Consider the following 26052-nt stretch of genomic DNA (forward strand, 5'->3'; position numbering starts at 1 on the left):
AAAGCCAGTATATAAACTCCTTAAATATACTCCAATAAACAGACATTTCAGTTGCCATCAAGAGGACTACAATTAATAAACTAGAGGTAAAATAAACTTTCCTAAATTACATTAAGTCACTTGATCTTGAAGCTTACATGGGAAAAATGTAAAAGTATGATAAATTGATAGAGACCAAGCAGATTGAGAAGTTACATCAAATCAACCACTTAGGTAATCACACTGGACATGATAGTCATGCGATATATGACTATGCAAGTTCATTAACCCTTAAACGCCTATTGGACATATTTTACGTCGAGATAAATTCTCGGTCGGGTGCCGATTGGACGTATTTTACGCGACATGGAAAATTTTTTAAAAATTCGCGGAAAAATACTTAAAGGCTTACCAGCCAAAAACTTTTAAATCACATGCCTTGGGGGATGCTGGCAGTTCACGGATCAAGGTGTTGTTTTGTTTACAATCGTTACGCAGGCGCGCAAGCGCGAATTTCTTTCTTATCGCACTAAAAAGTATCAGTGACACATCTCAGAAATTATTTCGTCACTTTGACATAATTTTTGCACCATTTTAAATTAGCCGTTACATGGAGTATTATATATGATAATGTGTGCAATTTCATGTAGAATAGAAAAAAAAATACTCATGATTCTAGCTTTTATCTGTTTTGAGATATTTTCATATAAATAACGATAAGTGCAAAAATTTCAACCTTCGGTCACTATGACTCTACCGAAATGGTCGAAAAACGCAATTGTAAGCTAAAAGTCTTATATTTTAGTAATATTCAATCATTTGCCTTCATTTTGCAACAAATTGGAAGTCTCTAGCACAATATTTCGATTTATGGTGAATTTATGAAAAAAACTTTTTCCTTACGTCCGTGCGGTAACTCTTCCGAAAAAATCATACGTGCGATTGTCGTAATGTTTGCACCATTTTAAATTAGCCGTTACATAAAGTTTTATATATGGAAATGTGTGCAATTTCATGCACAATACAACTAAAAACAATCCATGGTTGTAGCTTTTATCAGTTTTGAAATATTTTCATATAAATAACGATAAGTGCCAAAATTTCAACCTTCGGTCAACTTTGACTCTACCGAAATGGTCGAAAAACGCAATTATAAGCTAAAACTCTTATATTCTAGTAATATTCAATCATTTAACTTTATTTTGCAACAAATTGTAAGTCTCTAGCACAATATTTTGATTTATGGTGAATTTATGAAAAAAAGAAAAAAAAAAATTTCCTTACGTTCGCGCGGTAACTCTTCCGATAAAATTATACGTCCGATTGTCGTAATGTTTGCACCATTTTAACTTAGCCGTTACTTAAAGTTTTACATATGAAAATGTGCACAATTTCATGTAAATACAACAAAAAATAATTGAAGGTTGTAGCTTTTCTCATTTTCGAAATATTTGCATATAAATCACGATAAATAGAAAAAAAAACCACGTTGGGTCAACTTTGACTCTACCGAAATGGTCAAAAAACGCAATTGTGAGCTAAAACTCTTACAGTCTAGTACATGCAGTCCCCGGGTTACGACAGTGTCGGCTTATGACGTTCCGAGGTTACGACGTTATTTCCAGGGTTACGATGCATGTTCCAGGGTTACGACGCCTACAACGCTCACCAGGGAGATGAAATATGACACCAAAAATGCAAAATAATCAATATTTGAAGATTTTTTTGATGAAAAACGCCATAAGAATGCAGTTTACATAGTTTTCAATGCACCCAAAGCATTAAAAGTAAGGTTTTCTTAGGATTTTTGACGATGTTCCAGCTTACGACGATTTTCGGCTTACGACGCATCTCAAGAATGGAACCCCCGTCGTAACCCGGGGACTGCCTGTAATATTCAGTCATTTATCTTCAATTTGAAAAAAAATTTGAAGTCTCTAGTACAATATTTAGATTCATGGTGAATTCAAAAAAAAAACTTTCCTTCCCTCTACGCGCGGATTCTCCGCCGCAAATCTCCGAAATGGGTACGTCACATTCTCGTAATGTTTGCACCATGTTAAATTAGCCGTTACAAAAATGTTTTAGATATGAAAATGTTCACAATTTCATGTAGAATACAATAAAAAATAATTGAAGGTTGTAACTTTTCTCATTTTCGAAATATTTGCATATAAAAAAAAATATATTGAAAAAATTCGACATTCGGTCAACTTTAACTTGTCCGAAATGGTCGAAAACTGCAATTGTAAGCTAAAACTCTTACAGTATAGTAGTAATATTCAATCATTTATCTTCATTTTGAAACAAATTGGAAGTCTCTAGAACAATATTTAGATTTATGGTGAATTTTTGAAAAAAACATTTTTTTACATCCGCGAGTTACGAATTCATGCATCATTTTGTGATAATATTTTTTCTGTGTTGCTTTGATCGTTTTACAATGTGTTATATACCAAAATAATCGCAATTTAGTGTACAATACAACAACAAAAAATTAACTCATTAGCTTCAACCGTTTTGCTCACAGCGCAATTTGAATACAATTATATATGAAATTTTGTTTTCGCGCTATCAGATATCACATTATTTATATATGATAATGATATTTTTTTCATTTCTGATGGTTGCATACTAAACTTCAGGCAATGACAAAAAAAAGGAGCCAAAAATGAACTCAATCTTGAAAACTAAGCGCGCTGTGATTTTTTGAAAAAAGTATTTTTTCCGCTTCGGCGCTCACTCCGAGACCCCCTCGGCATACGGGAGACAATTTTTATCATACCCCTTAGGTGTTTAAGGGTTAATTAGTACTCACTCAAGATCAAAAAAGGTATGGGATAACAGAACTGGTCAGCAGACCATCTTAAACGCCATCAGCTAACGCAAAATACAATTCAACTGCATTTATGAAGCATTATTAGTCTGTCTGGCTAATGGACAATAATTATTCAAGTTGCTGGTTCAAAGTCCCCACTGGCTAGTCAAGAATATTCCTTCTTTAGAACTAGTTTCTTTTCAATAACAACACATAAACAGATTAAAAAATACTCCTAGACATACCACAGAAGTAAAGCATGAGGATTATGTCAATAGTTTGGCAAGGACTTTTTTAGACAATGTTTGAAACAAAAAAACTAGTGAGATGATAAAGAAGTTACAACGAAGTCCCTCTCACAGGAAAATAAATAAGCAAAAAATGAGAGGACAAACCACAACAGAAAACAAGGACACCAATTTAGAATACACAATGGAAATTAGAGCTGAGAAATACAAGCATACCCTACAGGAAAAACAGAAAACTCAACTACAAGATGAAGGCTGAGGAAGGAGTTATTCAAAGCTCTTCCATAAAAAAGAAAACTATATGAGTTGTAATATTTACAGAATATGAAACCAAGAAGAATATCAGCATGAAACACTACAAGTGACAGAATATTCCTAATTACTATTAACTATTAGTTACGTACACAGTGTAAATATTTATTCTCAAGCCATGTCTTTTGTTATCTGAAACTTTACTATGTATATAAGATATATTTAGTTATTACTTGCCTGGATGCTGAAACACAGATGGCAGCTGAATCAGACTTACTATTTTATTTATTGATACATTCATTAATTTAAATCTTAATACAGTATCAGATAATTTGCAAGTACGTATTCATTACAAATACTATACTTGAGTAATATTTTAGGTGGATGTGTTGTGGTTTGACACTAGCTTTTAATATCTCTAGATATCAAAACCAGTCATTATGATGTAAGTAACAATGTAGATATTAACAAGACACCCATTACCTGTGAACTGTGTCAATCCATCACTGCCCCGATCTGACTTTACTTGTTAACTTGTTATTTTCTGACTGAAAAAGCTGACATATACCCTTTGCCCACATATTGTTGGGAAGGCAAGTGCCAAAACAAGACCTATCCCAAACCTGGTATGCACACATCTTTGTATTTTAACAGCATTCTTAATTCCTACACCAGTATCTTCAACAGTAAACATGGAGAATTGAACAAGCTTGTCTATATTCCTTATGAAGATGTCCAGGAGGCTTTCCCTCAAATGTAGTATGGTATATTCTTTAAGTTCTATTCTGGACACAAGATATAATAAGCAATGTTTTGCTTACTATAAAAAGCAATATGACAGTAGATTACAATGATTAAGGGTCTTATTTTTGTCCTCTTAATATTCCAAGAAACTGCAGAAAAGTTTATTTTTTGTAAATACATATGTAACCCTACAGTGGCATTCTGTTTCCTGATAATATGAAAATCAGAAACAATAATACAACTGAGATGATCTTGTAGACCCCTCAAATCATATTAGAAAGTGCATTGATATTGGATGAGTAGACTCACTCTTAATGATTTCAGTGGTGTCTCGGCCTTGGGTCTACCATGGGAATATTTTCACTGACTGAAGGACCTTATATCTCTCAGTTTTTTCCAGCTAACAGATAAGAGAAAATTGTTACAAGTGGAGTTTTTCTTGATCTTAAACCACTCTTGTCTGTATTAAAGACAATGGTGTTCTGAGACCTGTGTCATTAAGACAGGTGTTCTAACATCTCTGGCATGAGGCAATAGTGTTCTGAGGCCTTTGTCACTAACAAAATGGTATTCTGAGATCTATGCAACTAACCATAAGTCAATGGTGTTCTGAGATCTATGCCATTAACCATAACACAATAGTGTTCTGAGATCTATCCCATTAACCTTAAGACAATGGTGTTCCGAGATCTGAGCCATTAAGACAATGGCGTTTTAAGATCTGTGCCTTCAAGAAAATGGTATTCTGAAACCTGTGTCATTCCTAGTACCGAGACCTGTGTCATTCCTAGGATGTTCAGATGGTATTAAGGGCAAAAGCCCAGGCCCTGGGGTCATGAAGGCTAATCAGGACAAAGCAACTCTCAACAACTTAAAATGAAATACTTCTGTCTCAAGAAAATTTCATAAAGACCAGCACATCATACTGCTTTCTACCTTTCACTTTTCTTTTGTCATTTGTTTCTTTGACTAGACACTAGAGCCACTTATCAGCTTAACTTTTCAGTAGAGTATTTTTTTATACCTCATTAAAGAGCAACTCTTTTAAGACTTCTATAAGTCTAGAAATGTGACGCAGTAGTTTTGTGACATAACTGCTATAAAGCCAACACATTAATGTCTGACCAATGTTGTATACCATAGACCTATTAAGTGAGTCAAGCTGTCACAAAATCAAAATAATTAATGATTGTAAACATATGCCAATTATGTACTGGATGTTACCTTGCAACTATTTTTGCAAACAATCTGCATTCTTATACATGTAGTACTACTAACATACCAACCCATGATGTCACACTACAAAGTACGACTACGGATCTTCTCGTCTCATAATAATAGAAGGGGGACAGTTTTCCTCCTCAGTGTTATGAGAACTAGGTTATGCTCATATTTTAGAGATGCAATGTCAAATTGCCATTGTCCTGTTGCATTTCTCATTAATTTAACTTATCTTTTTGGCTATTTCAGTATAGTATTCATTAATTATTTCATGTGTAATGCTATTTTTCTGTTCTCTTTCCAATGTTTTTTCTTTTTCAGTAAAAAATCAATCTCTTCCAATTTTTTTTTTTTCAGTAAAAAACAATCTCTAATACAAAAACTAACACGTCATTTTGGTTCCTATCTTGGTTAGTTCCACTGCAGTAAAATTTGTAAGCACTCTCAAGTAAACCCCAAGGTTTCCCCTTTACTTATTCATCTAAATAAATCTCCAACAGCACAGTACTCCACATGTCATAATGTCATGTAAATGCTAATCAAGGCACAGTAACTACTATACCTAGGCAAGGAAAAAACTATAAACAGGAAAATTGGGAAAAAATGAGAACTGAAAGTCCAACACACACAAATCAGTGAATCAAATACACAGAAAAACAAACAAGACTGAGAAGACATACTTTAAACTGTATCTTCCATCCCAAAGACGATGAGTGCTTCTTAGCTAATTTAAATGTCATAACTAAACAGTAAACTCTTTGGAGCTAAGTTCTACAAAACATATATTTTTGAGATTACTGTTTTGCAAACACTAAGTGAAACAAAACAAAAATCCTCTTCAGGTATTTCTCTGTTTTCCAATACTAGCATTAAAATTGGACTTGTTAATTTACTTTACAACCATGCACTTGCAACAGATGGAGTAACAGTTATACTATGAGTTTTTGTAGATTAAAAATATACTGTATACATATAATAAAGTAACCTGTAAAATATTAAAATGTTCAACAACTTGTTGAAGAATCTCTGGAGTTTTTTATGAACTTAAAGGCACACAATATTCCTGAAGCAAAAACTAACCAAACTAATATCCACAATTATTTTTTTAAAAACTCAAAATTATTTCTAAACATGTACTATAAACAAATCTATTAGGAAATAATCTTCAAGAATTGATAAGGAACAACTAAGATTTAGCAGCTAAACACAAGTTTCAAAACAATGACTTCCATAACCAATCTGACATAACGAGCCCACTGAGTCCCCCTTCCTAAACCTCTCACAAGCTTAACCAAAGGATTTGTTTTAAAATGGGTGAAAATCTTATCAAGGGTAGCCAAGGTAAAAGATTGAAGAAAATGGATGATGAGAAGTGAAAGGTCAAAAGCAATGTCATTACAGTAAAAGTGAAGCTTTAATGAGGCAATTTATCCAAATTTTTAGACAGAAAAAGAATTCTCTAAAGGGCTGTTCTTAATAGGTTAAAACCTGAACAACATAAAGTTGGACAGCTAAGTAAAAAGTAACTGCAGAGACCAACTGAAAAATAAGACATAACTTTATAAGTCAACCGTCTGTTAACCTGATATTTTCATGTTTCCCAAAGTAAAGCTTTTAAATCATATTCTGTTCAAATCAATGGTTTATTGTAATGACATATCGTAATGGCTCACCCTACTTTTGACAGAACAGTCGTAATGGCACGCTAATAAAAATAAACAAACACTTTCTTTCAGAATAAAATTATTGATGGGTGAATAGTAATTGCAAAGAGTTCGGATTACACAGTATTCACAAAACCAATATTTCTTCTCTTTTATCAAAACTTTTCCCTTTCATAACACAGATGAGCATCTTTATTCTGAGGTTAACTGAAATGCTATAATTTTTTCACACCTCTCTACAGTATTCTGTCTTCTTTACTACACGTCTTTGGTCATGTGATAAAAAAGGATAAAAATGACAGTTGGAATATGTTTGGGAAAAGTTTGAGGAATAGAGCTAAACAGAAAATAAGGTAAAACCATCAATCTTCCCTGTCCAAATATTTACAGTTGGCTTATATTTACTGAAAGAATGATAAATAATGCAAACTCGAAAACCATCTAAGGGGTAATGCTTACTTTGTATTGCACTACAAACTGTAGGCAGTTCTAAATGTTTGTTTCAGTATCCTTTGGGTGTTAAGTGTACTCCTTTTTTTTACTTTTCCCCCATTCCCTTTAGTACCTTCGCACTTAGCTGTCTTATTTCTTTTTACATCACCTTAAAGTTTTTTAACTTTTCTAAAAACAAACCCTTTGGGCAAACAGTATGTCTAGAAATGTGACTCAGTGGTCTTTTAAGCTATACTTTATAATCAAAATACTTGATCAAAGGAACAAAGAAAAATTCTGTAGAACCACCTAAAACAGGATACCCAAAATAAAATAATGTTGCTTCTAGAACGAGATGCATAAGTGGCATACCTACTATGGTGCTTTCTAAATATTTGTCTTTGTGAGGCACAATACAATGGACTCTAACAGTGAAGGACCACTTGTTACATGTATTTCTTTTCGAATTAAAACTTAAATCATTTGCCCAAATGCTACAACAACTGAAGTCTAATCAGGTAAACTTAATCCCTTTCTTTTTACAACCTGACTTTTCCATATCTTCTTTCCTTAATGGAAATAACACAACTGCTTCTTGATTCTAAAAGATCTGTTACCTAATGAATTTCATATACAAAAACATCCAGAAACTCTTCAACCCATAAAAGCTAAAATACCCGATTTTTAACCAAACTTACAGTGAACACCACATCCAGCAGTGAAAGGGCATCATGGTTCCCCATATAATTGATATGCTAGTTTTTAAAAATATAGTTACAACCCTTTCCAGCTTTCCTTGTTTGCACTGCATACATAGTTCACATCTACTGTCTACTTGATAACTATATAATTAATTTACAGGTCTTCATCTTAGCTTTCTTATTAAAGCCTCTTGGGATAGTACAATGTATTTTTCTACAAAAGATTTTATACAAATATTTTACTTCTCATAACCAAACTAAAATACATAAAGGTAATTAACTTGAAGGTAGTCAATATTACTACTAATAACACATGCTGCTCTTCGCAAAAGTTTGAGCGCCTTAGAAATGTGTATTTTTAAGAATCATGAAAATTACAAAAATATCAAACTACTAATTTTTTTTTTTTAACAAATCCAGTTATCGGCGGGGATTCCATTCCCAACAGCGTGACGATAACTGAAAATTGGCGATAACCGAAAATCAGCAATAACAGAGCTTATCGGCACCAATAACCAGATATTGGCAGCACTGTTAAGTGAGGATCGGCACTGATAACTGGAGGTCATGATCCTGATCCAATCTAGAAGCAGAGGCTACCTGTCCTGCTGTTATCAACGGCCCTAACACAAATGATTCTAACTACCTGTAGGTTATATCACTCAATAAAAAAAAAAGAAAAAAAGGGGGGGGGGGATGAACACATCACTCAATAAAAAAGGGGGGGGACGAACACAGTCTGACACTTCCAAGGAAGGTTTCATAATTACAAAACTTCACCAGGATAGTGTTCATAATAGCCAAAGGCACTGTACCAGTTAATGGTGTTCATAAAATCCAAAAGCAATCTACCAGTTAAGTGAAAATACACTAGAAATTCACAAATATTCTCTAAATTTTAATAACACTGCTGAAATATATTCTTTTGCCAAAGCTAAATACACCAAGATATATGAGAATTTTAGGATGTGATCTTTAACACTATAAAAAAGTGAACTCATTTGTATGTGTTTTTGTCAGCCAAAGGGTAAATAAGATGAATTACCTGTATGCTACCTGTCTACTACCACTTTCTTTGATGAAGAATGGCTTCCCAGGAATTTGTGGTCCACGTAGGTAATTATAAGTACAGGAATTTTTGTAAAAATAAACGTCCACGTAGGTAATTATATGTACAGGAATTTTTGTAAAAATAAACTAATTTATAACTTCTCTTACTTCCTATGTTGCATTTAAATACTTAAAAAGTAAGAAACATATTAAAACCTCTCAAAATAATGATACACTACAACTGAAGCACAGAGACGGAGAACTAACATGAATTAAACTTAGGCAGTTAAACTGCACATGTAATATGCACTCTGTTTTCTATCACTATAGATGGTCCAGGTAGAGGATTAAACTAGTGCACCGCATTACCTAGCACATGATCTCGAAAACATCAAACTATAACTAAATCAATATCACTATTACCCTGAGCAATCTAGGTCAAGAGAGAATAAATGATAATTACTTCTAATTCTTAATTCCTGTATCCCCATTTGTGCTTGCACCAATTACGTACTTGCATTTTCCCATAAATGAGTAAGCCCTTGCAACACTTCCTGTGTTTTTTGTATCAAAAACCTAGCATGGCAATATCTAACAATTCAACTGCTGAGTCACAATTTTTTAGATATTTTCAATAAAGAAAAAACATCTGAATGATATGTCAGTCACAAAAGGTACATTTTCTATAATCCTCTGTCAGTAGCTGGAGTGATAGTCACTGCATAGTATGGCTTAGTAAGAATAATTGCAATTGCATACACATTTTCCTTTAACATGATCCACACAATTGTTACAGAGATGAAAACAATGCATTGCAAATTAAAACTAAAAATACTGTCTCAGAGATGAAACAATGCATTGCACATTAAAAATGAAAATTTGTCCCAGATATTGAGAACAATGCATTGCAAATTAAAACTAAAATATTGTCTCAGAGATTAAAACAATTCATAGCATAATAAAAGTAAGAAATTGTCTCAGAAATTAAAAACAAAGCATTGTACACTTAAAGTAAAAGATTAAACACGACATGTACTCAAGTAAGTTTATAAATTTACAGTTGTAAATAAAATCTAAACTTATTCTCAGTTTTTCTATTAAAACGAGAACAAGTCTCTCTAATTTTCATTTATTCAAAACTTTTTGCTTTCATACCTAACACCTGAAAATTTCCCAGTACCTGAATCCTACTTTAATGTTTATTATTTTATCATAAACAACTATGTACTGCCTTTCCAAACAGATATATATATGAAGAAAATCTTCTGTGCAAGCCTAACAGGAAATTAAAACAGCGAACACTATGTACAACAGAACTGAAACTCAGCTAATCAATCTATTGTTCTACTTAACTGAAAACAAAGTAGAAAATGAACATTAAATGCTGTACTGTAAGTAAAAAGCTGAGAAACCATGTTAAAGGAAAAAATATAACAAAACTTATCCTATTGAGAAATATTAACTAAAAAGTATCCTCTTAAAAAAATACAAACTAAAAAAAATAAAAGAAAATAAAAAGCTTACGGGAGCTTCAATGTCTTTCATGTTCTTGAGTTCTTCCTGTATTTTTGTAATCTGTCTATTTATTGTATCCAACTCCTTCTCAAACTGTCTCTGCAAAACCTGCAAAGAGTATACAGTAACAAAAATCAAAAAAATAAATAAAAAGAATTACTTTGAGAGATGGAAATGCCTTGCATGAACAGTGCCGTATAAGTAAACTAAAATATAAATTCAACACTACAAGCTAGTTTGCATTAATAAACAGCAAACATTCAGCATCAAGAGCAATACAGTGAAAAGTACTACATCAACCTAATCAATGCATGATGTAAATAAACTTGAATTTCTTTTATACACTTAATACTGAACTTTTACATCAATGATAACAACAAATGCAAAACATACAGTGAGGAAAAAGTACATATACATAAGCATACACAGCAGTTATAAATGTTCCATGAAAAATAATTTTGCTATTCACCTGGTGGCTTGTCAGCAAAAGTAAATCTTTTTATCTACTGTCTAATACATAGATTTATATACTGGCCACTTCATTTACTAATGACAATTACTGTACAAGTTTGGGGATGATCAATCATCACTATCATCAATATTCATGTCCAATCAATAAAATTTTTCATATCCTTTGGACTTTTCAGTATATTCAAAGAAGTATTACCTCAGCAAATTTTTTAATTGTTACTGCACACTGATATATTTAATTTGAATTTTACATCAGTATATAGCTTTTATAAGAAATCAATTTATGCAAATCCTTAATTCATAATTAGCCTTTATTCAGAGTGAAACTGACCCAGCCACATCAACTAGAAAAGTAGAAGAAAAAATATTCCATGTTTGCCCAGCGCATATTCCAACATCCTCCAACCGATGCATCTCACTCTTCTGTGCCAGCCCACTTATCATAATTAGCCTGAATGGGAATCAAGTAGGGAGGCAAGGCAAATGAGCCTCTAAAGAAAATAGAAAACCCAGATGGAGAAAGTCCATACAGTTCATTTCCTCAAGATATTGGCCAACCCAGATGCAGAAAGTCCATAAAGTCAATTTCCCAATGATAATGGCAAGTAGATCCTTCACTGACCTAGGCAAGTAGCTTAGGTAAGCAACAGGTGCACTGGAGGACAACCATGAATAGTGCTTGTGCCAAACATTTGAGGCATAAAAGCAAGTATTTCAAGGAAAACACTCCTCCATGTATGTATGAAAGGGATGAATGCTGCAATCATGAAGAGGAGGAGGATAAATAGCTGGAATCCCTGGACATGGGGTGCAAGGTCTACCGAGAAGATCAGATTCAATGAGTAACATCCTTAGACAATGCATAAGATAGATAAAACTATATAAGAAAAGATAGCCATCACTTTCAAAGGATTACTCTAAGATACAAAGACAGGAGCAAGGCAACAACAGGCCTGGCCCATGCTGCCTAGCCTGGGTGCAGGGAAAAGAACCATAGAACCCAATATCAAAACCAAACCCAGCCAGGCTTCACCAACCTCACTTCAGATCATCGGAAACACTGCCAGGAAGGAACTGACAATGGGATGACAGAGAACGTAAGGTGTCACAAACAAGTCAAAACAGTTGATGAATATTTCAACATCTGTCTATATATTAGCGTGTACATGACACACACACACATATATACGTATATATGATAATCGTAGTGGTCCCCCCGATGAAAAGGTTCTAGATCAAGCACTGCCTTAGAATACTGCAAACCAGTATCTAAGTACCAGCAACTCACCTTCCAGTACCATACCAGATGACCTTCACTTGGTACTCCAAGAGTTAAATCTGTGCCTTAATCTGAAGCTCCAAGAACAACAGAGGTATGGAAACAGTTAATATCACAGGAACAAACTACTTTAACAGATACTGTGCACCACTACTAATGAAAATGGAGAACATCTGAGGGTGGGATCCTGACAAACTGAGATTCTGGTGCCTGGCACCCAGCATAAAACATAACCATAAGGAGGGAAAGACAGTGAGTTGTCAACTGAAAAGTACCTACCTTCCGCAGGTGAACCATAAAACAAACATCATTCCAAAGCCATGTCCTTAAGACAGAGATGTTGGCAAAATGCCAGGAGCCTAGAGGAAATAGGACTGTTCTTTCAAAAGGCAACCTAATACTGAACCAGTGTCGGTTCACATCAAATTTTGCACTGAAGGAGCCAGGTCAAACTTGAAACAGTGTAAGTCAAAAGACCAGAGCAAGCACTTATTCAGGATCTGAGCCAGGAGCTTGCTAGAGAAAGAAAAATTAATGCATGTATGTTTATCCACTATTTATGCACAAGTTAACACTTAATTAAGTGTGGGGTGGTGAAAGAGTTCCTATAAACTCAATTCACTACCTGGTCCTCTAAATTAAAATAACTGGTTAAAGTTCAGTACCAAGCTCTTTCTTGCAGATCAGAAGTAAAGGAAACTGGGGAGAAATGTTGCCTTAAAAGGTCTCTGTTGAGTAAAACTGCCTAACATTAGTGCCATTTGTGCATAGGAATTTAACAAGAATTCCCTAAGAGGAAAAAAAATTTATGTCAAAGGGTATGGATCTACTAAAGAAAAGTGAAGAATTCTCTCAGGTATAGCCCCAGTCTACCTGAAATGAGAGGCTCTTACCCTCCTGGAGCTTGGGGATCTGTGTAGCATATGGGAAGTGCTGTTAGCCAGCTGATATATACTGTATATACTCTCATAACACTCGATCTGGCATATCAAGCGACCCCCAAATTTTCACCCTCAAATAATTATTTTATCAAGTATCTCATGTATCATGCAAGTTAAACTTACGAGACCAAAATTTAACAATAGGCTAACCTCTTTTTCTCCTCTTTATCTATTCCATTTTTTAGTTAGGCTAACCCCTTTTCCTCCATCTCTTAATCTATCCCATCTTCTAGTTAAGTTTAAAAAAGTAAAAGAGAATGCAAAAAGTATCGGTAGTAATGATATACTTGTTTGGAAAATGCATACAGCCAGAAACAGCTGATTTCCTATGAATAACCAATCCGATAAAAACAGTCTTTTTGCTTGCATTTCAACCATCGTATGATAGTAAAAAACTACCATAGTTATGTTACAAATGACATTAATGAGATTAGGACTGGTATATTTTTACATTACTTACTACCGCAATTGGTTACGAACAACCAGTCACAAATCAATTTGGAATACTGCAATTGGTTATGAACAACAAGTCACAAATCGATTTGAACCTAAGTCGGCCCATGTTAACCCTTGAACGCCGAAGCGGTATTTTAAAAATTGTCTCCCGTATGCCGACGGCGTTCGCGAGTGAGTGCCGAAGTGGAAAAAATGTTTTTTTCAAAAAATCACAGCACGCTTAGTTTTCAAAATTAATAGTTCATTTTTAGCTTCTTTTTTTGTCACTGCCTGAAGTTTAGTATAAAACCATCAGAAATGAAAAAAAATATAAGTATCATATATAAATATTGAGATATATGACAGCACGAAAAAAAATGTCATATATAATTGTATACAAATCGCGCTGTGAGCAAAACGGTTAAAGCTAACGAGTTAATTTTTTTCATTGTATTGTACACTAAATTGCGATCATTTTGGTATATAACACATTGTAAAACGATCAAGGCAACACAGAGAAAATATTATCACAAAATGATGCATGAATTCGTAATGTGCGGACGTAAAAAAATGCTGTCTTCAAAAATTCACCATAAATCGAAATATAGTGCAAGAGACTTCCCATTTGTTGCAAAATGAAGGTAATTGATTGAATATTAGTAGACTGTAAGTGTTGTAGCTTACAATTGCAGTTTTCAACCATTTCGGTCGAGTTAAAGTTGACCGAAGGATGAATTTTTTCTATTTATCGTTATTTATATGAAATATTTCAAAACTGATAAAAGCTACAACCATGGGTTGTTTTTAGTTGGATTCTACATGAAATTGCACACATTTTCATATATAAAACTTTATGTAACAGCTAATTTAAAATGGTGCAAACATTATGACAATCGGACGAAAAAATTTATGATTTTTTCGGACGAGTTACCTCGCGGACGTAAGGAAAAAGTTTATTTCATAAATTCACCATAAATTGAAATATTGTGCTAGAGACTTCCAATTTGTTGCAAAATAAAGGTAACTGATTGAATATTACTAGAATGTAAGAGTTTTAGCTTACAATTGCGTTTTTTTACCATTTCGGTCGAGTCAATGTTGACAGAATGTTGAAATTTTGGCACTTATCGTTTATTTATATGAAAATATTTCAAAACTGATAAAAGCTACAACCATTGGTTGTATTTAGTTGTATTCTACATGAAATTGCGCACATTCTCATATATAAAACTTTAAGCAACGGCTAATTTAAAATGGTGCAAACATTATGAGGATTGGACGAAAAAATTTGATTTTTTTCGGAAGAGTTACCGCACGGACGTAAGGAAAATGTTTGTTTTTTCATAAATTCACCATAAATCGAAATATTGTGCTAGAGACTTCCCATTTGTTGCAAAATAAAGGTAAATGATTGAATATTACTAGAATGTAAGAGTTTTAGCTTATAATTGCAGTTTTTTTACCATTTCGGTAGTCAAAGTTGACTGAAGGTTGATATTTTGGCACTTATCATCATTTATATGAAAATATTTCAAAACTGAAAAAAGCTACAACCATGGATTGTTTATTGTTGTATTCTACATGAAATTGCGCACATTTCCATATATAAAACTTCATGTAACGGCTAATTTAAAATGGTGCAAACATTACGACAATCGGACGAAAAAACATATAATTTTTTCGGAAGAGTTACTGCGCGGACATAAGGAAAAAGTTTTTTTCATAAATTCACCATAAATCAAAATATTGTGCTAGAGACTTCCAATTTGTTACAAAATGAAGGTAAATGATTTAATATTACTAGAATATAAGAGTTTTAGCTTACAATTGCATTTTTCAACCATTTTGGTAGAGTCAAAATTGACCGAAGGCTGAAATTTTGGCACTTATTGTTATTTACATAAAATATTTCAAAACTGATAAAAGCTACAACCATGAGTTGTTTTTAGTTGTATTCTACATGAAATTGCGCACATTTTCATATATAATAAATACTCCATGTAACGGCTAATATAAAATGGTGCAAAAATGATGTCAGTGACAAAATAATTTCTGAGATGTGTCGCTGATGTTTTTTAGTGCGAGAAGAAAGAAATTCGTGCTTGCGCGCCTGGGTAACGATTGTAAACAAAACAACGCCTTGATCCGTGAGCTCCCAGCATCCCCCAAGGCGCGTGATTCAAAAGTTTTCGTCTGGTAGGCCTAGAAGTATTTTTCCGCAAATTTTTAAAAAACTTTTTATATCGACGTACCATACGTCCAATCGGCACCCAACAGACAATTTATATCGACATTTAATACGTCCAATCGGCGTCAAAGGGTTAATTTACCATAAGAATATTATACTAGCGTAGCCTACACTACACAGCATACTTTATACATATATGGCATACTAATTATTAATTTGAGCTAATTCTCTAGGTTCAATGCACATTGGCTTATGATGATTCAGTACAAAGAGAAATTGAATAACATTTAACAAGTTAGCCTTGCCTATACGATGATGATATCGTGGTACTTATATCGTATATATACGAATAGTACCCTAGCCTTCAGTATACTGTATACTACATATACAATATAATTTAGTAATTAATTAATAAAAGCCAATTTTGGAGTTTCAAACCATTCTGACTCTGACATATCAGGAAAAAAAATTAAAAAAAAGGACATGAAACGGGAATCAGATTCAGACCGACATCGGCATACCTAATTGAGCGATGTCAGGCTGCTGATGGCTACGTATATTTACGAAATAAATACACAATGAATATGCATCTTTTCTGATTATTTTAAAAAGTTCTACATTATAGTATCCAATAATATTGTATGCATTCTCACATTATTGTATCATAAAATACTAACAAAGCGGTCAGTGTTTTGTTTGGAAATCAGCTGATGGCAAATACGAGCTTATTTCTCCATATTCAACTCAATTCGGAGCAAATAGCCTTTCTTCTAGTTAGCGTAAAATATCTAGATAGTCTACTTATAAGAGACTTGTTTTTAAGTCGAAATATGAATTTAATACGTCTCGTGAAATAAAGTATTATTTTTGTTAACAGATTGCGTTGTGGGCATGTTTATTGTGTAAAAATATTATGTGATTCCGTTTGCTATTTTCACTTCATTTCATCGTAGTACGAACTTCACCATTACGTTACTTATCTTTTATCGGCATGAAAACAAAAGTAAAATGTTCTTTCAAGACATGAAGTTTTATTTAAATAATTTTCTCTCAGTTTTATTTACGGCTGTGTTTGATGGCATAAGTTTACTGGAGTTATAGCCTTACTTGCTATGGATCAAAGATCAGTAAGGGCATATACTGCTAAATTTAATCTGTAAGTTTTAGTTGAAGTTGAGGAAAGAATGTTGATACGCTAACGATTATTATCGTGCATCGGCAACGTGGATGAAACTTTCGCAAACTTCGGTATAGTACCATCAAAATCGACCATAAACAAAATTTGAGAGAAACGTGCTTTAATCACAACTATTGGGCATGAAAAGAACACATTTTACTGTTTTTACTCCAATAAAAGATAAATACGTAAAGCTTGTAGTATTCTGATGAGATAAAGTGAAAATATCGAACAGAATGTTGATTTTTGTATACTAACGAAAAAAATAACTAAATTTCCTTCGCAAACCAAACGTTTTCAAGTGATATTTCCACTTGAAAACACTGTATAACATAAAATAACCATGTCTCATATAGAGCATCTTGAGATTTATTTGCGCTAACTAGAGGCAAGAAAGTCACTCTGATTTGAGTTCAACAAAGCAAAACAAACTTACTTCGCAATTGGCCTCAACTGATTTCTAAAACAAAACAAAATTGATTGCTATGTTTGCATTTATAATACAAACAAATAGTAATATGAAAATACATATATTATTATTGGATGCAGTGAAGTAAACAAAACTTTTTAAAATACCCATGGAAAAGATGCATATCTATTATGTTTGTATTTCATCATATGATACTAATATATGATTATTACATACTCGAATTTTATATCTCATGTAAGATGCGACCCCCCCTTAAAATTAGCTCCAAACGTCGCATGATACGCGAGCATATACAGTAATTCATTTAACTCAGGAATGGAGTGTCCAAGATTTATCAATGTAAATGACTGGTCTGTATATTGGTAAATTAATTTTTTTTTTTTAAATTACTTAAGTATGTTTTCCTATTTTCCTAGCAGGGTAGATGAGAGTTGGTAACTTATTTCATGTCTAGCCCATATAAAGACACAACATGATACATATGCAAATGATTGTGATGATAATGATGACAATGATGATGTTCTAACTAAATTCAGTAAAACAGCTGAGTATTATCTGTAACATTAATGAAGTTTCATTTAAATAGTGTAAACAAGTACAAACATCTTCATGAAATAAACCCATTCAGCATAAAACAAGCAAAGATATCATTCTTTTGATGTATTAATGCATCCAATTCGACGAACCATTCAAATTTTTCAGGACTCCCATATAAAATGACAGAAAACATTTCAATAGCTGCCAACCACTTCTTGAAATGCATTAATTCAGTATAAAAATGAGAGTTTGGTTCATAAAACAATCAAAAGCAGTTTACAAAATTGTAGAGTACACTAACAGGAAACACATAAAAGAAAAACTAAAATATGAGGGCACAAATAGTAGACATGCAATGCAAAATATTTCAAGTTAAAAACCAGTGAATAACAAAATACTCAGTTACATTACCTTCCAGAATTAAACTTTTTTTTTTTTTTACAATAAGTACATACCTTGGAGGGATTCCTTTGGAGTTCTACAAGAATATTCTCCCTGACACGACGCTGCTTATCTAAATATATCTGCAACATTTTGCCCTTGTTTACTTCCATCTGACTTTGGACTTGGGTCTGGAAAAACAATGGGCACTTAGCTATATAGTATATCTAAAACTCAGTTTCATTAAGAATTCATTTAACTATTACTGTACAATATTAAAAAACAAAATGATGATGGACATTGTCTATACTTTTCCTCTTTGACATAAAAGAGTTATTATATCCTAAATGTCAAAGAAACATACAATCTTTCATTAATTCAGAAAACATTATGAAAATACATCCTTGTTAAAATTAAGAGTCAGCCAGTACATATCTATGAACAATTTCTGAAGTATTTCCAGAGGCAATAAAAATTACTCAATTCTATGGTAAAATGTTTTAAATAATGTTAATTACTGACCATAATACTAATATTTATCCTACAAAAATCCATGCATTATTGTGTAAAAAAAAAAACTTCTTGATACACTAGAAGATATTTTAACAAATCCTACACCAGACAAAGATTTGGATTCATCCATACAGACTGAGGTATATCACTTACAGTCTACCGTACATTGCTTATGTTAACCCTTAAACGCCGAAGTGATATTTTAAAAATCGTCTCCCATATGCCAGCGGCGTTTGCGAGTGAGCGCCAAAGAGGAAAAAATGTTTTTTTCAAAAAATCACAGCACGCTTAGTTTTCAAGATTAATAGTTCATTTTTGGCTCCTTTTTTGTCATTGCCTGAAGTTTAGTATGCAACCATCAGAAATGAAAAAAAAAATCATTATCATATATAAATATTGGGATATATGACAGCGAAAAAAAAAAATTCATATATAATTGTATACAAATCGTGCTGTGAGCAAAACGGTTAAAGCTAACAAGTTAATATTTTTCCGTTGTATTGTACATTAAATTGCGATCATTTTGATATATAACACATTGTAAAACGATCAAGGCAACACAGGGAAAATATTGTCACAAAATGATGCATGTATTCGTAACGTGCGGACGTAACAAAAAAATGATATTGTTATGTTACAATAAAGTTTCATACATACTTACCTGGCAGATATATACATAGCTAAGACTCCGTCGTCCCCGACAGAAATTCAAATTTCGCGCCACTCGCTACAGGTAGGTCAGGTGATCTACCGGCCTGCCCTGGGCGGCAGGACCAGGAACCATTCCCGTTTTCTATCATATTTTCTCTCTTCCACCTGTCTCCTGCGGGGAGGCTGGGTGGGCCTTTAATTGTATATATCTGCCAGGTAAGTATGTATGAAACTTTATTGTAACATAACAATATCATTTTCATACAATCAACTTACCTGTCAGATATATACATAGCTGATTGGCACCCTTTGGTGGAGGGTAAGAGACAGCTACTTATGGAATAGACAGGTAAACAACATTTGTTGTAGGTATAAATAAAACCTTGGTTCCTACCTGAAAGGTGGTAGACTTCGTGGGTGTTTGCCCAGTAGTCTGCATCACCTCAAGAAACTTTAGCGAGATATATGATCTATGGCCAAGAGTTCTTGTGGGTCTGCCGAAGGGGTCTTATCCGCTTACTCGGCAGAGCCTGAAAGGACTTTGTCAATGGGTGCTGATCCACTTATATGACAATACACCTTATGAAGGAGCACACAACCAATCCCGACCACCTGATCCTAACCACATGTTAGAAATAAAGATTGTTCCGAGTTATCCCCGAACTCTTCACAACAACCATAACTCAAAAAGCACAATACGCACACATACATAATTTAAAAAAAAAAAATTTATACTCATCTAATTAGATATGACAAGAGTTTCTTACTGAACAACAGGGACGGCCGCCCGTGCAGCACCAAGTCCTTTTTGTTAGAAGAGACTCCAGACCATATCCAAAAAGAAGGTACGTATATACTTAAGGATTGGTGTCGGCTCCCATACCCAGGATCGTATCCGCCGATACGAAAGGACCCAGAGAAAAACATTTCTCATAGGTCACACGAACGTCTTTCAAGTAATGAGATGCAAATACTGAGTTGCATCTCCAAAATGTCGTATCTATGATGTTTTTAAGCGACATATTCTTATGAAACGAGAGAGACGTCGCTACTGCTCTCACTTCATGAGCTTTCACTTTTAACAGTCGGAACTCTTCGTCAGGACAGATCTTATGCGCGTCTGTAATGACGTTTCTCACAAAGAATGCAAGAGCATTCTTGGACATCAGTCTTGTGGGGTCTTTTACCGCGCACCAAAGACCTTGCCTAGAGCCTCCCATCTGGTGCTTTCTCTGAAGGTAGAATTTCAGAGCTCTTACAGGACATAGAGACCTCTCTGCTTCTCTGCCTACGAGACTTGATATGCCTTTGACTTCGAATGACTTAGGCCAGGGATTCGTGGGATTCTCGTTTTTAGCTAAAAACAGGGTCTTAAACGAGCAAATAGCTGAGTCTCCCTTGAATCCTACTTTATCCTGCAGAGCATGTAATTCACTAATTCTCTTTGCCGTAGCTAAAGATAATAGGAATAGGCATTTTCTGGTGATGTCTCTAAACGATGCCAGATGAGGAGGTTCGAACCTTTCGGATGATAAGAACTTGAGAACCACGTCTAGGTTCCAGTTAGGAGGGACCGGTTCCTTAGACTTTGAAGTCTCAAAGGACCTTATGAGATCGTGGAGATCCTTGTTATCTGCCAGATCTAATCCTCTATTCCTGAAGACTGCCGAGAGCATACTTCTGTATCCCTTTATTGTGGATACAGCTAGATGAGATTCTTCTCTCAGGAATAGAAGGAAATCCGCAATTTCCGCTACAGAGGTAGTGGAGGAGGACAACTTCTTGGTTCTACACCACCTTCTAAAAACCTCCCACTTGGACTGATATACTTGTCTAGTGGAGGTTCTGCGGGCTCTCGCGATCGCGCTTGCAACTTCGCGAGAAAACCCTCTCGCTCTGACGAGTCTTTCGATAGTCGAAAGGCAGTCAGAGCGAGAGCGGGGAGGTTTTGATGATACCTCTGGAAGTGTGGCTGTTTGAGAAGATCCATCCTTCTTGGTAGGGATCTGGGAAAGTCTACGATCCACTCCACCACCTCCGTGAACCAGTCTTGAGCCGGCCAAAAGGGGGCTATCAATGTCATCCTCGTCTCCTTTGAAGCCACAAACTTTTTCAGCACTAGTCCCAGGATTTTGAATGGAGGAAAAGCGTAGACGTCTACGTGAGACCAGTCCAGCAGGAAGGCGTCTACCATAAGAGCTCTGGGGTCTTCCACGACCGAGCAAAAGACTGCCAGCCTTTTGGAGATGAACGTGGCGAAGAGATCCACATGAGGAGTCCCCCACAGAGACCAGAGATCTTGACACACCTCTTCGTGTAGGGTCCACTCTGTGTGAAGGACCTGGTTCCTCCTGCTGAGCCTGTCCGCCCTCACATTCCTTTCTCCCTGAACGAACCTTGTAAGAAGGGAGATGTTCCTCTGAGACGTCCAAAGTAAAAGATCTTTTGTAAGTTCGTAAAGGAACGAGGAGTGAGTCCCTCCTTGTTTTCGAATGTAGGCAAGTGCTGTGGTGTTGTCCACATTTACTTGAACTACTTTGTTCGAAACAAGAGGTTCTAGACTCTTCAAAGCCAGGTGTACGGCGAAGAGCTCTTTGCAGTTTATGTGCCAAGACACCTGCGCTGTTTCCTAGGTGCCTGACACCTCCTTCGAGCCTAATGTTGCTCCCCAACCTTTCTCCGACGCGTCGGAGTACAACACTAGGTCTGGGTTCTGGATTTTTAGAGAGATTCCTTTGTTCTCTTTCAGAGGGGGCAACCACCATTCCAAGTGCGGTCTTATCTCCACTGGAATGGGAAAGGTGTCTGAAAGATGTCCGGTTTTCCAACTCCAAGACCTCTTGAGGAAAAATTGAAGCGGACGTAAATGAAGTCTTCCTAGCGGGAAGAACTGTTTGAGCGAGGAAAGGGTCCCTAGAAGGCTCAGCCATTCCCTCGCCGACGTCTGTTCCTTCCCTAAGAAGAGAGAGACTTTCTGCAAACCTTTTGCGATTCTCTCTTGCGAAGGAAATACTCGAAAACCCCGAGAATCCATCTGAATCCCCAGATAGACTAAGTTCTGTCTGGGGGTCAGCTGCGACTTCTCGAGGTTTACGAGTAATCCCAACGATCTGATCAGGTTTAAAGTCAACGTAAGGTCCTCCAAGCACTGTCTCTCTGATCTGGCCCTGATGAGCCAGTCGTCCAGATACAGAGAGATATTTGCTCCTTTGAGGTGAAGAAACCTCGCCACATTCTTCATCAGGCTTGTGAAGAACTGAGGAGCTGTGGAAAGGCCGAAACACAAGGCTCTGAGCTGAAAGATCCTTCCCCCCGTCATGAAATGGAGGTACTTCTTCGATGAAGGGTGGATCGGGACGTGAAAATAGGCGTCCTGGAGATCCAGAGACACCATCCAATCTCCTTGTCGCATTGACGCAAGAACTGAGGCAGAAGTCTCCATCGAGAACTTCTCCTTCTGAACAAATTTGTTCAGAGAGCTGACGTCTAGTACTGGTCTCCAGCCTCCCGAGGCTTTCGCAACCAGAAAAAGGCGATTGTAAAACCCCGGGGAGTTTTGATCCAGTACTAGTTCTATCGCTCTCTTGTCCCACATCTGATCCACCATCGATCGAAGAGTATCTCTCAGCACAGGATCCTTGTACTTGGCTGTTAGTTCCCGCGGTGTTGACGTTAGGGGAGGAGTGTTCAGGAAAGGGATACGATATCCCTTCCTTATTACAGACATAGATGAAGCGTCTGCGTTTATAAGTGCCCAGGCCTCCACAAATCCCAGGAGCCTGGCACCTACTGGTGCTTGGAGGAGAGAAGCATCACTTTCCCTTTTTAAAGGGACGAAAGGCAGACCTACCTCTCTTCTCAGGAGCCTTCCTTCTTGCGGGAGCTCTGGAGGTCGGGCCACCTCGAAAGGGCTGAACTGATGTACTCGGTCCTTTCTTTTCCATCGCAGTAGCAGGTTTCTTCTTCCTTGCTGACTGCGTAAGAAGGTCTTGAGTCGCCTTCTCAGTTAATGAACGAGAAATGTCCTTCACTAACTGAGAAGGGAACAAAAAGTCTGACAATGGAGAGTACAGTAGCACTGCCCTCTGAGAGTGGGAGACCGCTTTGGTCAAAAAGGCACTATAAACTGTCCTCTTTTTAAGAAGACCTGCTCCAAATAAAGAGGAGATCTCAACCGAGCCATCCCGAACCGCTTTGTCTATACAAGACAAAATACACAGAAGGACTTCTGGTTCGAGTCCTTCAGAATCATGGGCTTTCGTGGACATCACCCCAAGGGACCAATCTAAGAAGTTGAAAACTTCCAATACATGGAAGAGTGCCTTGAGGAGATGATCCAGTTCTGAAATGCCCCAAGTAATACGGGCAGAGTTCAAACCTTGTCTACGAGAAGCGTCAACTAAGGTCGAAAAGTCCGCTTCTGTCGAAGACGGAAGAGAAATGCCCATATTCTCTCTCCCGTCTGATACCAAATGCCTCGTTTACCAGCTAGTCTCGCTGGGGGCATGCAGAAGACCGTTCTTACCAACTCCTTCTTCGACTTCATCCATGAGTCTAATGACTGAAGAGCCCTCTTCATCGAAATGGCGGGCTTCATTCTAAGAAAAGACGAAGACTTCTTCGTCTTTGCACTCGAGAAAAGAGAGCGCGGAGAAGGAGGAGCGGCAGGGGTCAAGTCGTCTCCATACTCTTCTAGAAGCAAGGCTGTCAAAACTTTATAGTTCGACAGTCCTTCTCTTCCCTGATACTCCTCCTCCGAGTTTACTTCTAACTCGGGGTCTAGATGAGTCTCCGCTAACAAATCAGGACGTCTTTCCTCTGGTGGAGACAAACTCCTGATAGGAGAGGGGCTAAGGGAATGATATTCCTTCCTCTTCAAAGCTTTAATATTCTTGGAAGGCGCCAACAGCCTAGGCTTCTCTCCATAAAAGGATGACGCCTCCCGCTTGGATGACGCTTCTCGTCCGCCAAGCGTCCTGGCTGACGCCTCCCGCTTGTCTGGCTGCTGACGTCTGGATGACGCCTCGCGCCTGGAAGACGCTTCGCTCTCAACTGGCGTCCTAACTGGCGCCAATACCTTGGTTGGAGCCTCGCGCTTATAAGACGCTTTTAATGACGCTTCACGCCTATAAGACGCCTCACGTCTATCTGGCGTTACGTTTCTGCCGTAAGGTTCCCTCGATCTCGCTCTCGAAACCGACGCCTCTGCGGTATGTTTGGAAGCTTCACGTCTGCATGACGTCTCTCGCTTTGCAGGGGAGAGAGGACGAGACTTCTTGACTGGAAGCGAAACGTCCTTCCTACGAGGAGGATCCCTCGCCAACACTCCCACCAAAGAGGCTAGTTGTTCCTGCACTGCCATGAGAATCTTCCTTGAAGCTTCTCCCACGTCATCTTCACTCGGGGGAGAAGGAGTAGGAAAGCGTTCTTCCACGTCAGGTGACGCTGACGCCACCTTCGCCTTTTTAATTGACGAGGGGGCTTCATCTGAGAAACGCTCCGAGCTCGAATCCAATTCAGGTTCTTTCAAATGCCGTTTCAGAGGCCTAGATAGATCCGACTCCTTCCACCCTCGTTTAGGTGAGGGAGAGGGAGAGGATGAGAAACTCACGCAGGACGCTTTTTCTAAAGCGACCCTGAGCAGCCTGAAAACGAAACAAAGCCTGCTGAAGGGACGTCTGACCGTTGGGGATTCCCCACGACCTCCTTAAGGCTTTCGACTTTCCTTCTCCTCTGGGCATGGGAGCTTGGAAGAGGTCTAGGCCTGGGAGCGTCGCAGGGACGATCAAACGCCCCCTCCACAACACTGGGAGAACTCACTTCACTGTAATGTTCACTTTCACTAGCCTTACCTTGTAAGTCCGCCATTTTGGACTTCATCTGCTGAATTGTAGCTTTCAGATCGGCGATTTCCGAGGCCGATTCAGAAAGTAAAGCTTGTGAATTAGACAAATAGGGAGAATCCAACTCATCAGGATTAGAATAAGGATCAATAAAAGGCTCAATAGGCAATGTACTCACACCTTTCAAACGTCTAACCCTATCCCTCTCTAACTTCTTCAAATAAGAAGTTAAAGTCTTCCATTCTTCTGCATTTAATCCCTCACATTCATGACAGGTATTAGTAGCAGAACACTGAAACCCCCTACATTTACGACATACAGTGTGAGGATCAACTGAAGCTTTCGGTATCCTCATCCTGCAGCTTACATTCACACACATTCTCACACTCACATTTGAATCAGACATACTGAGAAAATTCCAAAAAGCAAGTCCAAAATCAGTCCACAGTAGCGAATGCCAAAAACACGATCCAGATACGTCACCAAAAAGCCGAGAAACGATGATCAAAGGATGAAATAAGAATCTAAGTCAGGAGGTAATAGCAACAATGTTGATACCACCGGCGACAGAGAAAATATGAT

The 26052-nt window shown here is 36.6% G+C and overlaps 1 protein-coding gene across 18 annotated transcripts in view; it reads right to left on the reverse strand.

Annotated features, from left to right (window-relative positions):
• LOC135216228 (rho guanine nucleotide exchange factor 12-like) overlaps nt 1-26052 on the reverse strand; it is an 823284-nt gene that overhangs the window by 762429 nt on the left and 34803 nt on the right. For 17 of the 18 annotated variants that reach the window (XM_064251362.1, XM_064251370.1, XM_064251373.1 and 14 more), the window contains 2 exons: nt 18538-18654; nt 10634-10732 (listed from right to left, as the gene is read on the reverse strand). In XM_064251362.1, coding sequence (XP_064107432.1) covers nt 10634-10732; nt 18538-18654 — 216 coding nt within the window. The remainder of the gene's footprint in view (nt 1-10633; nt 10733-18537; nt 18655-26052) is intronic. The other variant, XM_064251378.1, reaches the window with a different exon arrangement.

The sequence above is a fragment of the Macrobrachium nipponense genome, chromosome 6 (assembly GCF_015104395.2).
Source record: "Macrobrachium nipponense isolate FS-2020 chromosome 6, ASM1510439v2, whole genome shotgun sequence".
NCBI lineage: Eukaryota > Metazoa > Arthropoda > Malacostraca > Decapoda > Palaemonidae > Macrobrachium > Macrobrachium nipponense.